The sequence below is a fragment of the Camelus ferus genome, chromosome 33 (genome assembly GCF_009834535.1).
Source record: "Camelus ferus isolate YT-003-E chromosome 33, BCGSAC_Cfer_1.0, whole genome shotgun sequence".
NCBI classification, from domain to species: Eukaryota; Metazoa; Chordata; class Mammalia; order Artiodactyla; family Camelidae; genus Camelus; species Camelus ferus.
This window is the reverse complement of record NC_045728.1, coordinates 1934634-1947941: the sequence shown is the minus strand read 5'-3', so window position 1 is coordinate 1947941 and position 13308 is coordinate 1934634. Positions and strand designations below refer to the sequence as shown.

Below are 13308 nucleotides of genomic sequence, written 5' to 3'. Positions count from 1 at the left end.
ATGACCCCCTTACCTTATAAACCCGTTGGCAGACCAGGTAAACGAGCAGTCATATGCGAACCAAACATCACGTTCCTGGTGGTAAAGATGATCCCGGGGAGTTAGGCTGAGATGTGCAGCAACGGTGAGCTTGCAGTTCTGAGCCCCAGGACGGGACAGGTGCGCAGCGCTGGCTGCGGCGTGGGACGCAGCATCCCCAGGGCACGCTGCCGGTGAAACAGCAGTGGGAGGTGCCCAGTGTGGTGCAGCTTCCGAAGGGAACCCCAGCTCAAAAACAAAAAGACTAAACAAAGTCCAGGGATCCTGCCCCCAAGTTTACCAGTTGGAATGAACCCCTCCCGTCCTGGGGGAGCTTGATTGAAGATACAGAGAGAGAGTAAAGACCTGTGTGTTTTGACCCTCGGGGGCATGTGATGGATCTGGGAACAGAGAAGAGAGGCAGTGGTCAGTGTGAGGTGGGCAGGGAGGGGGAGGGAAAGCTGCAACAAAGCGGCGTTTGATTCGGGTCTAAAAGGACGACTGGGAGCTTCCCAGCAAGGACATCAGGAACCACGTAGACCCCAAAGGCAGGACGGGCCAGTGATGTGCTGGGGCGACAGTGGGGCCAGTGGAGGTGGGATCCCGGGGCGTCAGTGGGGACAGAGGCTGGCGCTTGCCTCTGAACGGCCCGGCTTGCGAGGATAAGGAGCTTGGGTGTTACCAGGTCGGCAGCCGGGAGCGACCGGAGGTGTCTAGGCGGAGACGCCGCTTGGTCAGAATCGCATCGTGTAAGGTCGGCTGTGAAGGCGGCATGGAGAACGAGTGGGCGTGGGCGGTGACGGTGGGGACAGAAGGGGCAGGAGGCGGGGAGCAGTTACTGCAGGGCTGCGGTGGACCCGTCCCTTCAGACTCTCTGCGGCTGCGTTTAGACAGGAGGCACCGCAGGTCAGCTCAGGATGCCTCTTCCGTGTTGAAGGTCTTCCCTCTGGTTCCTCGCCATCTCTGCAGCCCCTGTCCCTCAGCCCCCGCTTCCTCGGCTCACTGCCGTTTTAGGACAACAGAGAAATGTTCCAGCAGGATTCTTATTTCCCTTCCTCGGTCTTGTCTCCACAGTCTCTCCCAAAATTGTAGAGATTTCATCGGACGTCTCCATTAACGAAGGCAACAACGTCAGCCTCACCTGCATAGCGACGGGCAGACCGGAGCCCACGGTCACCTGGAGGCACATCTCCCCCAAAGGTAAGAGAGGCGGCTTGCTGTGCGGTGTCGTGACACCAAGCGGGAGGCCTGCTGGCCGTGGACGGAGGTGATGGCGCTGGTGACTTGGTCCAAGTTGCCTGGTGACAAGACTCCATGGCTCTTCGTGGCCCCTAGGAGTTCAGAAGTCACGCCTGGGGGGCCCTCCCGCCCCTGGGAACCCCATCCCGGTTGTTTCTGGGTGACGCGGTGGTAAGATGTTCCAGGCAGTTAGATGCGCCGGTCGCGCGTGATGGCGGAACAGCCGGCTTTGGTGGTGGCGTTCGGCTGGCTGCTTTAAGAGAGAAAACACAAGCGCCCAGTGATGTGTGAGAGCTCTGAGCGGCCGTGCTCCTCAGGAAAACTTTCCAAGTGTGCGCGTCTTCACTGTTGCCAAAGGTCCGGTGGCCGGTCCACGCGTCGCTCTGTGGTTTGGTTGTCGTCCTGCTCTGGTTGGTCCTGGGTGACCCACAGGACTGCGTGCGTGCCTGAACTGCGAAATTCACTTTGTCTGGATGTCCAGGTGTTGTGCAGACCAGACCAAGAGCTGTCTCGTGCCTTCATGGGTTGAACTTTTAGAACTTAAGGCCGGATGTCCTTTGTTAGTAAGCTAGCGTGTGTGCACGGTCCATGGTGTTATTTCAGTTGTTCTCAAACGTCTGCTGAGCACTTGGGGGCTTAGCAATAAACCAAAGCAGACAAGGTCCTGCACTCACAAGCTCACATTCTCCGGAGACAAATAACCAAAATAATAATAATACAAACAATAAGAGGTGATACGGATGAGAAGACAGAGCAGGGCACGCTGACAGAGGGACAAGAGGCGTGGTCAGGCAAGGCCTTTGGCGAGGTGACATTTGAGCAGAGGCATGACTGAAGATCCTTAATTTCACTGCTCCCGTCCAGCCAACGTGAACAAGACTTAGGTAAGTGTCTCTGTGCGTGCCTGACGGCGTGTGCGCTCTGAGTGGTGCGGGGTCAAAGAAGCTGAAGGAACCGCAGTGGTGGTCGCTTTGCGTGCTGTTGCAGGATGGGTTCCACTAATGCAGACCCTGCAGGACGTTTGTTGGAGGTGCCCTTGGGGTCGGCCCCGGGAAAGGGGAGGGAGGGTGGCAGGTCCATGCAGTCCTTGGAACATCTCTGCTGACCCCGCGCTGAGGTCTGGACACAGGGTGACCCTCCAGGAATGTCCTTGATTGAGGTTGTGGGGGTGGCCTCTTAGACCAGCGCAGCCATCGGTCACGGAATCTGGGCTGTCCCCAGAGGGACTGTGACCTTGGCCAGGCGTCTCTTCATAGGAGACAGTCCCCACGAGGGGCTACAGCTTGGGGCTTCCAGCCACTGGGGCAGGCGACCTCCGTTCCTGGGCACGGGGGAACGTCCCAGTGTCCACTAGACCCAGGCGTTTGGAAACCAGTCAGTTTAAAGCTACGCCTGAGCCCCCTTAGCGAACCGCCTCCGTCGCAGTGACAGTCTGCCCTGGTAGCAGATCTCAGAGGAAGGTGCGAGGTTTCCTGTGTCTGGGCTGGCGTCCCGGGCGCTGTCTCCTGCCACCACTCCCGACACCCCCGCCGTGAGGAGAGGAATCCGAGAGCCGCTCACATGTCTGTAACTCTCTCGGTTTGAAATGACCTTGCACGGGGGCTGGCCCACAGTCTAGGAGGAGGCCTCCGCTGGGCGTGAGGCCATCCATGATGGAACGTGGGCCCAGGGCACGTCCGGAGGAGGGGCGTCCAAATGGACAGGCGCTCTCGTCCGCGGTGCGTGCCGTGCATCGCTGCTTAATGCCGAGCCCCCCTGGTCCTCGGGGCCACCGGACGCCGGGGTGGCGGGTGCGCTCAGGGCCGGCAGGACATTCATCATCACCGTGGACTGTGGCCCTGTGTCCAGAGGCGCTGCGCCCCCTCCCGCGGAGCCCCTCTGTCTCCCGTATGATGTCTTGGCTCCTCCCTCCTCCGCCCTTTCTGGGCCCTTCTCTCCTCTCTTCTTCATTTCCTTCTCCTCCTTTCCCCTCGCCTCCTCGCTCCCCTCTCTCCTGTCCCTCACTTCCCCCGTCACTCCATTTCACTCCACGCTGTCCTCCCTTTCTCCTCTCCCTCCCTCACTGTCACTTCCGTCCCCTCTCTGGCCTTGGCGCCCCCTCCGCTCAACCCGCTGAGGTTGACTGCTGTGGTGCCTTCGAGTCCTTCCCCCTGCCTGGCCGACCGGCTGCCTTCGCTTCCCCAGGAGCCTCCCCTGGGCCCGGGCCAGATGCGTCCATTCTTACCGGGGGTTTAGCTGCTATGGAAACAGAAGACGGATCACGGGGAGAGGAGCGGATGATTAGAATCTACCTGCAGATCAGAGTAATTCAGACGAGCAGCTTTTTCCAGATCCCTGGTGCGGATTAGCCACCCCGGGTCCAGGCTGACGAGACAGCCAGGCAGCGACTAACCACCTCGGGGCGTCTCAGGGCGCCGCGCTCCGTGACTGATTATTTGGAGATCAGAGCTGTCACTGGGCTGCTGGCCAAGCCCGGGCAGAGGCTGGGGACCCTTCGCAGCCAGGCCTTCATCTTTCCCCCCACTAAACGGTTCCACAAGGCTGCTTATTTTCCACACGGTGGGACAGGCTTGGCTTCCTTGGAGAAAAAGATACATGCGAGCAAAGGCTCCCAGGGCCAGGAGAGGCTGCGTCTCTCTCCCCAGTCCTGTGGGCAGGCCCCGCTTCAGTCAAGGTCGCCGTCACCCGCACACGCTGGTAGGGCCCTGATGGAGGGTGACCCAGCCTGAGCGCTCTGGGCCCCCTTGGTGGCTTCGTGGCGGGTTCTCCCCAGACCGAGCTCTTGGCTCTGCACGTTTCTGAGAAGCCCTAGTTTCCTCTATCACAGTCCGCGTGGTGCTCCTTGCTATAAGCTTATGCAAACCTCTTTGCTTTTTAGAAAAATGACGGAGGTGACATTGGTCTATAACATTATAGAAGGTCCACGTGTAATGCATGGTGTTCTGGCTTCTGTAAACACTACAGCCAGCTCACCACTGATCCAGTTTTCATCCATCACCATCACCATCACCACTTCACTGACCACCCCCCACCCCACCTCCCCTCCTGTACCAGTTACTCCGGCCTCTGTAGCCGCACGTTTGGTTTGGTTTGTGCATTTCTTTTGCTTTTCGTATATTCCACATGGAAACGAGGTCCTATGGTTGCTGTCTTCCTCTTCCTGGCTTATCCCGCTCAGTAAAGGTCCCAGCCTCGACCACCTTTTATGTGGAGAAGAAATACAGAAATGTTTACCAGCAGCGTGTGAGTGGCGGCTGGTGCATCCAGATGCACAGGCGCTGGGAGTGATCTGCCGGGGGGGGGGGTGCTTTCTCAGAAGGTTGTCCACCTGGCATTTCACGCCAGGTGGGGAAAATGTCCCTTGTCCTCCTCCAGACAGAGATGGAGGTGAGCCTCCCACGCGACCCCTCAGCGTCGCCGTGGGTCGTGAGCAATAGCGTTCCACCTATCATACTGGTCTTGTGTCTTTAGATCCTCTCATGAACTTCCAGCTCCCAGGCGTTCAAAGGGCAGGTGCACGAGCTTTGTAGAGACACCGGCCCTCGCTGTGCACACCTGCTGCTGAAGGGTACAGGTGTCGTGGGCACCTGCCTGGACCTTGGTCTTCTCAGGAGGAAGAGCCTGTCTCACTTTCCTACTCAGGAATCCCACCTGGAGCTGCACGGCTGTTCTCATGGCCCCTCCCCAAATCCCATGTGTGAGCCTGCTGCTCGGGTGCCGGAGCCCAGCCTTGGGCCCACAGCGTCCATTAGACAAGCTCCCTCAGCTGTGTCCACCGTGTCTTGCCGGAACACGCAGCCCTGACCCTCAGGTCTCCCCGCCTCCTCCAAGCCGTCCTCTGTTCCTCTGCGTCTTCTACGTCAACAGATACACCATCCCTTTCAGTGTATCCATAAAGAGGCTAAAGACCTCACATGTCAGAGGAAAGCATTCTCCGAGCCATTTTTATGTCTCCAGCTTCTGTGGGCTGTCAGAGCTTCAGAGAGAAGGCTGCGAGGCCTGTGTTTCCCATCATGAGGCCTGGGTGAAGGCACGAGTCTGATCACTGATGCGTGCTCCCCTCACTGCATGGGGGTCAGGGGGCCCGAGTGCCCTAATGGGGACGCCCGCTTCGGTGCACCTGCGTCAGCCTTTCTCCCATCAAATAAAGCAATGACTATAATGATCTCACCAAGTCTGCTGAGAGGGCACCTCCGACCTGGCCGTTGGTTGGGGCTCAGTAAGGACCAGTGGTCTGTCCCCAGAGGTGTCCTCACTTCCGATTCTTGAGTCCTTGAGACCAAGGCCTGCATGTCACTTGTCTTGGCTTCGCCGCCTCCTAGCACAACGCCCAGCCCCTGGAAAGCGTCTAAGAAGCATTTGTGGATTCAGCTGACAACGACTGTGTTTGCAACACCCCGAAGGGCATGGCTGGTCTGGGTTCAAGGCCTCCATCCCGGCCCTGGGGGGCGTCTCCCCGACGTGGGCGCTGAGCTCCAGACCTGCTGTGTGTCCTGCCGGAGACTGCTGCTGAGTCTGCAGGGTGTTTCCTGTGGCTGTGGCAGGTCCGCCAGCCTGTCCCCAGGTCCCCTCATGGGGAGGCTGCTGCAGGGCTCGACTTCTCCTTGAAGGAGTGACTCCTTGGCAAGGTCTCTTTTGCAGGGGTTGGGGAGGCCCACGAGAATCTCCGAAGGTGGGTCCTGGGCGGGCTCCCTCCGCCCTCAGCGCTGCTCGCTGCGGTCACTCTCAGGACATCAGTGTTTCTCTGACGGGTGATTCACCCAGTCCTCCCGGGGTCCCTAGTCCCTTTGCCAACTCAGCCTCCCCATCCCTCCCTGTGCCTCAACCCTCAGTGGCTCCCAGAGGTGTTGTAAGCCAATCCTGGGTGATGCCAGAGAGTGAATTCAGCAGCCTGTGAAAATGCGCCACTCCTCATGGGTTAAAAACAAACAAAAAACACTAAAAATGCAACGAAAGAAATCAGTACAAAAAAGAGAAATATTTTAAAACCTCTCCCCTCCGCCCTCCGTGTGTGAATCGAGGTGGTGTGGACATGGTCTGTTTCTTCCCAGGGCCACACGAAGACCCCGGGGGCGGGATCAGAGCAAGACTCTATGTGCGCAGGGCTCCACGGACACCTTCCCTCTCCTCAGCCGGACGGGGCCCTCTGCAGGCCATCCCCACCCTCACCTGGGGGACCGAGTGGCCGTCCTCAGGGTCCTCTCCTGCCAGCTCAGCACTCCTACTGTCCTCGAAGGGCCCAGTGGGCAGTGGGTCGTCCCGGCTTGCGGGTCTCACAGTTCTCAGAGGCACCAGGGGCGAGGACAGAGTGACCCTAGGAAGGGCGCTCCTGTCCCGGCCAGTGTCCCGAGCCCTGCCCTCCCCTGCGGCCCTGCCCTGGCCGCACGCCCGCCCACTTCCCGTCTGTCAGCCCTGACAGGCCGGCCACCCCGGCCAGGGCGCACTGAAGCACTAATTGGCACTGGAGGTAACACGGCTTGCGTTCACCCAGAGCTGGCAGGCGCCAGGACTCCGGTGACAGCTCTGGCAGAGGTGTCAGGAGTGGAGCTCTGGCATGCCACCGGCTGTGGCGACACCCGGGCACTAATAAGCAGCCTGTCAGCACTGGCATCAGGGGCCCCGTGTGGCACAGAGATCATCGGGGTGGCAGCCGAGAAGAGCGTCTCCGGCAGCGCGCAGCTGGGGAGGGGAGGGGAGGACGGCTAAGTGGGACTGAAGCCCGCGCCTCGCCCACCGCTGCTAACCACCAGCGCGAGGGGACCAAAGGAAATTTAAAAAGCAGGAAAGGAAAAGGCATTTGTAAAAGATCTGTCTCTATGCCAACACTGGACCACTCCTGGAATCTCATTTTCGTGGTTGCCCTGTAATTAGTGGCACAGGCTATAAATCCTCTCCGCAACGGGCCAAGGGGACTCAGTGACTAAATTACCGCCCCAGTCATGGCCGCTGTGCGGTGACACCAGGAATTGGCCTGAGTTCCCAGGACACAGGGCCCTGCGGGGGACAGAAGGCCCTGGGAGCTGAGGGCTTTGTGCCTTGTCAGGGCGGGCTCCCTGGCCAGGGGACCCACTGAGCTGCCCGTCTTGAGCTGGAGACTCAGAGTCTGGGAGAGGCAGTTCAGAGAAGGGTCTTTCCCTGTGGCGTTCTGTCCCCCAGCTGGCCGTGAGAAATGACTGGTGTGTCCAGCCTTCTCATCTGCTTCCTGAGGATGGGTGAGAATTTTCCAGCATGTCAGGCTTCTGCTTTGGGCTCAAGACTGGGCTGCTCTGAGCCTTCTGGAATGTCTGGCCCTTCTGTGAGGCTCTGACAACCTACAGTGACTCCCTCCCTTGGGTGGAGGCGACCTGCCTGAAAATGATGGGTCTGAAGGCCGGGCTGGCGGATTTGAGTCCCTTCCGCTACTCAGTGCCCAAAGCACGCTGGGTCAAGGGTCAGCCTCTCCGAACACGTGCTTCTTTCTTGACGCCATTCTTGCTCCTTGGCGTGGCACCTGGACATTCCGTGATCTGGGCCTGCACGCCCGGCCTCCCGCTCCCCAACCCACGCGGTCACTCCAGCGTGGTCACCACCCAGTCGGTGTCTCCTCTTTGCACTCGCTTCTGCTCTTAGATCCAGATAGAGTCCTTCTCCTGGAGAGAGCATTTACGACCAGGCTCAAATGCCGCCGGTCCGGGAGCTGTTGCCAACCCCCCCGCCGTCAGGCTGAGCGGCCCGCCCTTCCTCCCAGGGCCCGTGGTGCTTTGCCCGGGGGCGATGCTCGCAGCCGCTGCCGGCTGTGAGGCCCTCCCGTGTCCGCGGGGTCAGGAGAGCAGCGCCAGGCCCCACGCGGCGGCTTTGCGGGCTGCACACCAGTGGCGGGCCTCGTGGGGGATCGTGAAGGAAGAAGCGTCCTGTGGTGTAGAGGCGGCATTTTTCTTCCCTTTTTAAAATGGACTCTTTCTGGTGCATAATTTAAAACAAAATCAGGTTTGGCGAGTCATGGGTAAGATACAGGCGCTCAACCCCCGCGACATCATGTGTTTCCCAAATCCACCAAAGGAATCTGTGAGAAGAGGCTTCCCCCACCACGGCCTCCCCGGACGGCCCCCGGACCGAGCCTCGGACTCTTCATCTGCAAAACGGAGGTAACGAAGCCTCCGCGGCGCGCGTGACGGGATCGGTCAGGCTACAGGGCCGAGGTCCCGGCCCGAGCGTCGCACAGCCGGGGCCCAGCCCCGGAAGCTCCCGTCACCTGGGCCGGCCCCTGGCTCCTCACTCCCCGTCCAGGAGGCAAAAACCAAAGGGAAGAAATAAAAAGTCTTTTCTCTGAAAAGGCTGAATCCTTACCAAAGCCGCACCTCAGTCAGTGGCCAGAAGAGACCGACATTCAAAGCACCTCCCTGACCCCCACGACTTTCTAATTAACATAGGTGCTCGATTAAAATTCCCAGAGCACCCCCAGGCAGCTGACCCAGGAGGGACAGGTAATTGCTGGCGCACGGGGTATTGCAGTGTCATCGATGGGGGGAGGGAGAAATAATTGCGTCGTAGTGGAAAGTGGCAGATCTCCCGTCCAGAGCAGCGGGGGGGGGCACACGGCACTCGGCCCAGCCGGTCCAGAGAAAGCGATAAACCGGTGGTCCAACCTCAGATGCGGGGCAGAGTGATCCAGCAACTTGTGAAGCCAGTGGTTTAAACCCAGACCAAGGAGGCAGAGAGGAGAGTGGAGGGAGACACTTACAGATCACTCTTTAACTCCGTAATTCTCTGTAACTGGAAAATTACAGCTAGATGGATACATTGAGGGCAAAATTTGCCAATGTCAATAAGCCTTTTTGTAAGTTTAATATTTATGATCCGGTTTAAGCAGTATTAGAGCCATGCAACCTCCTACTTCAAAGGAGAGAAAAATCATAAAAAGACTAGTGGGGAAATTAATGAGTTCAACGTGCTTCAACTGAGAACATATGAAATCCGGCCTCAGTCGAGAAAGCAGGGGCAGGAGTGCAGACCGCAGGCGCTGTTTGTGGTTTTACCCAATTATTTTAAAGCCCTTGAAAAATGTGGTAGAATCAGACGTCGGCTGAATCCAGGCCCTGCTCGCAACACCTCCCCCACGTTCTCCTGAGCTGAGGCTATTTGTGGGGGTACTTGATGACCGTTACCATGCAGAGAGGTTTGGATGGAATGGAAAAGGAAATATAAAGCCAGGAGATCGCGTTGTCTTCCCCGCAGATGCTCACCAGCCCAGGCTCGGTTGTCACAAAGGCTGCTTAAAACGGCAGCCCCTCCAGGCCGGGGGACCCCGTCTCTGAGGAACAGCATGACAGGCAGCTCATTTGGGGTCCCACGCACAACAGCCCCAGGAACCTTCTGGCCAGGGAACCCCTGCCGACCAGGTGGAGGCTTCAGGAACTCCACGGCCAGGACCCACCAGGAGCTGCCCGGGGAACCTGGAAGAAGTCTCCCATCGGAACGTCCCTACAGCAGGGGCTTCGCCGTGGAGCTCTGACTTTGCACCTGCTTTTACATCCTCAGTCTCATCTTGCCCTATGATGACTGCTGTTTCCCTGGAGTCTCGGTGGCAGTCCCTGTCTTCCGAGAGAGTAACAATAACCACGAGTCCGTGGATGTTTAAAAATGAGCTGAGCACGCCTCTAAATGGGGACCCTCGTCGTGTGCGTTCTTGACAGGGGTGTGAGACAGGCCCTGCGACGAGCATCTCACCACGATGAGGGCTGAGGCTTGGAGAGTCACCGCCGAGGGCCCAGGGCCTCACCGCTCCGGGTCGCAGAGCTGAAACCGCACCCCCGGCAGTGTCTCCAGAGCGCACGTGCTTAACCGCCAGGCTGCCAAGTGTGGTTCTCAAAAGGTGGTCCCTGGGCATCACCTGGCCCTTTAGAAGAGAAGTTTGCCCGTTCCTGCAGTGCAGGAAGACCGAGTGTTGACGGCTCTGATCGCTGCTGTTAAACCTCGTGTTCTGTCCACCCTCCTGCCTTCCCTCCTTCCCACCGCTCTGTGAACTTGCAGTTAGGGGAGCTCTCATCCACGCTCCAGCCGTCCCTCCTGGAGTGGTCCGTCCACGCGGGGCCCCGCGCCCTCTCCGGGGCCCCTCACCGGCTCCCCCGACTGTCCCACCTTGGTTTGACCTCTGCCGGCACAGGGCACCCGTTTCCCTGGCCCGGCCCTGAGGTGTACACTGCTCTGCACTCCCCCACTTTGCCTTCTTCGGAGTCGCCTTTGTCTGTGGGGGTGGGGGGGTGGTGGTCACAAAGATCCAGCCCTCGCCCTGAGCCTTTGATCCTATGAGGGTGGGACAGCATCACGGGGTTCACAGCCCCGACCTCGGGCGGGACCCAGAAACCTGCGTTTTAACAAAGCCCCCAGGCGACCGTGATGCACACTCAGGTCTGAGAGCCAGTGCCGTGCGGTGGTCACTGCGGGCCGGGAGCTGGGCATTACGTACCTTCTACCTCTTCATTCCCACAAATGCCCGGCGAGTAGGCATCGTTGTCCTTGCAGAGATGAAGAAGTGGAGAGCCGAGAGGATCATTCACCCACAGGCTGGGAACGGCCAAGGTGAAGGTCACATCCCAGCCTGTTTGACCCCGAGACCCGCACGCTTGCTTGCCTCGGGCCCGTTGCTGCTTCTCAGTCTCAGGGCACGTCTGCTCTCTGCTGTCAGACCTCCTGCCAGCCCAGGGCCATGGTCCTTGGGCGGCCAGGTTTTCTCAGTGTCCCCCACGCCCCTGTCCGGACACTGGGCCCCGGGCTGGGCACTGGGCTTGGCCTGGGCGTCGCGCCCTCCCGGGAACCTCCGGCTCCGTCAGTGGGTCTCTGCAGGAACACCTCCAAGCGGAGGACGCGCCCCACCCCGGGCGCTCCCCTGTCCGTGGTCTGGTGAGGCGTCTCGCTCACTCTGAGCTGCGGGCTCTCCCCCACCTGGACCGCGGTGCAAGGCAGGGGGACGGCTGCTCCCTGGCTCCGTCCGCTCCTTCCTCAGGTTAAGCACTATCATTCGCTCACACGATGGCATGTCCTCTGCTTGGATTGTTATTATTAGGCTGTTTTACACTTTAACAGCTTTGATGTGAAAAGAAATCGCTGGATTCCAGGCTATGTTTTTCATTATCTGCCTCCATCCGGTTTTGCTCCGTGTCCTTGTGCTCCTGGGGACACTCCGTCTTCCCGGGGGAGGGAGGGAGTGCTCCTGCTGAGCCAGGACAGGCGGGGAGCGGGGAGCAGGATACCAAATCCGCGCGAGGACCCAGGCGCCGGCCTCCCCCCTCACTGCTGCTGCACCGTCCGCCCGTTTGTCACCTGCGTATTGGGGGCGGGGGCCTGTAGCCTTTCCTGCCCTAGGAGGGTCGTCTCACCCTTGCGTCTCTCCAGCAGAGGCTGATTCTGCTACGGTACCCCTCCCCCAGCCCCAAGCAAACCCCTCTTCTCTCCATGGAGCGAGAGTTAAAGGGAATGACTTTGGGCTTAATCGTCCTCGTAATGGATTCCGGACCCCTCCTGCGTAACTGCCGGGCAGCCCGGAGGCCTGGTGTCCCTTCTCTAACGCCTTGCATGGCCGCCTTGCCCTTTACGGAAGGGCTCGCCGGGGTCGCTGCGGAGAGGGTATCTGGCCAGTCAGTCATCTGCATGACAGGGAAAGACGAGTGGCTTTCTCCCTCGCTGATTTATTTCTGCTGTCACACACCATTCCTGAGAAGGATTGGAGCAGAGAAGGTGACATGGATTTTTGTCCCCAGGAAGACTCCTTGGCAAAACAATTTTGATTGTTCGTGCATCGATTCAATTATTTACTCAATAATCGCCACTGAGGACCTTCTGCGGTGCAGCTGTCCTAGGCCGGGAGGTACCTGAGGGGACAAAGGAGACACAGCCCCTGGCCTCACGGAGCTTCTGTTCTCGTGGGAGAGACGCGGATACGTGAACCTGATGATGTGTGATATGGTGATCACGGGGAAAAAGTTCAGCAGGGAGAGAGGCAGAGAGGCGATCGAGGGTCTGCTGGGGGGTTGCCATCTTCAGCAGAGTAGATCTGCATGGATTTATTAGGAAGCTTCCCTGTGACAGCTGAAGGAGGGGCACTTTGAGATGCTTCAGAGTGCGGGGAATGCAGCATTCAGAGCCTCTGCCCCGGAGGCTGCGGTGCCGGGCGTGGCTGACACTCAGCGGATGACTGCATGAGCTGATGTCAAGGAGAGAGAGCTGTGGAGACAAACAGAACAGAGATGGGACTTGGAGCCAGCTTGGTGCTGCTCTGGTCGGATGTTGAGAGCCAGGCAGAGACCCAGAGCAGAGTGAAGGGAGGCAGTGAATGGGAGGGTGATCCGGGCAGAGGGGCCTGCAGGTTCCAAGGCCGTGAGCTGGGGACCCCTCTGGGGTCCGTGAGGAACAGCAGAAGTGCTGATGCAGAAAGACGTCACCTGGGGTGTTGGGAAGAGAGCCAAGAGTCAGATCGTGCTGTGCCTTGAAAACCAAGGTAAAGACTCCAGCATTTGTTCCCGTAAAAACACCGGCATGTCTTAAGCCAGAGAGTGAACAGATTCAGTCGATGTTGATAAAGGGTCAGTTCTACTGTTGGAAGAGAAAAGACAAGGGTAAGGGGGCAGGGCTGAGGGCGGCTGCTGGGATAGCAGTGAGGTTACTGTCGCCTTCGTCCATCAAGAAGTGATGAAGGCATGCTCGCTTCGGCAGCACACACACTAAAACCAGAGCGAGACAGAGACGGTTAGCATGGCCCCTGTGCAAGGGGGACATGCACACTCGTGAAGCATTCCATATTAAAAAAGAATAAAAACTGATGAAGGCATGGCCTGTGCTGGTGGGGATGAAGGCAGTGAGGCTATCTTTAATCTAGAATGTATTCTGAAAGCCGACAAGGCTTGCTGACTTGTTAGATGGGGGTTGTGAGAAAGAGTTAGGAATCAAGGGTGATTCTAAGATCCGTGGCCTGTGCCTGCTGGCGGCTACCTATATCAGCTCTTGCCCTCAAGAACTCCAAGGGGAGTGGGCAGGCTGGTAGAAGGAAGGGGGGGGGCTTGGGCTCGAGGCACTTGG

General features: G+C 58.9%; 1 protein-coding gene and 1 non-coding gene across 7 annotated transcripts in view; both read left to right on the top strand.

The window, feature by feature from the left end:
- The window catches only part of NTM (neurotrimin), an 820661-nt gene that overhangs the window by 714810 nt on the left and 92543 nt on the right, over positions 1-13308 (top strand). For all 6 annotated transcript variants that reach the window (XM_032472417.1, XM_032472419.1, XM_032472420.1 and 3 more), the window contains one exon: positions 1093-1218. In XM_032472417.1, coding sequence (XP_032328308.1) covers positions 1093-1218 — 126 coding nt within the window. The remainder of the gene's footprint in view (positions 1-1092; positions 1219-13308) is intronic.
- On the top strand, positions 12930-13036 carry LOC116661227. Its single transcript, XR_004317045.1, has one exon. It is a non-coding gene; the product is annotated as a U6 spliceosomal RNA (small nuclear RNA).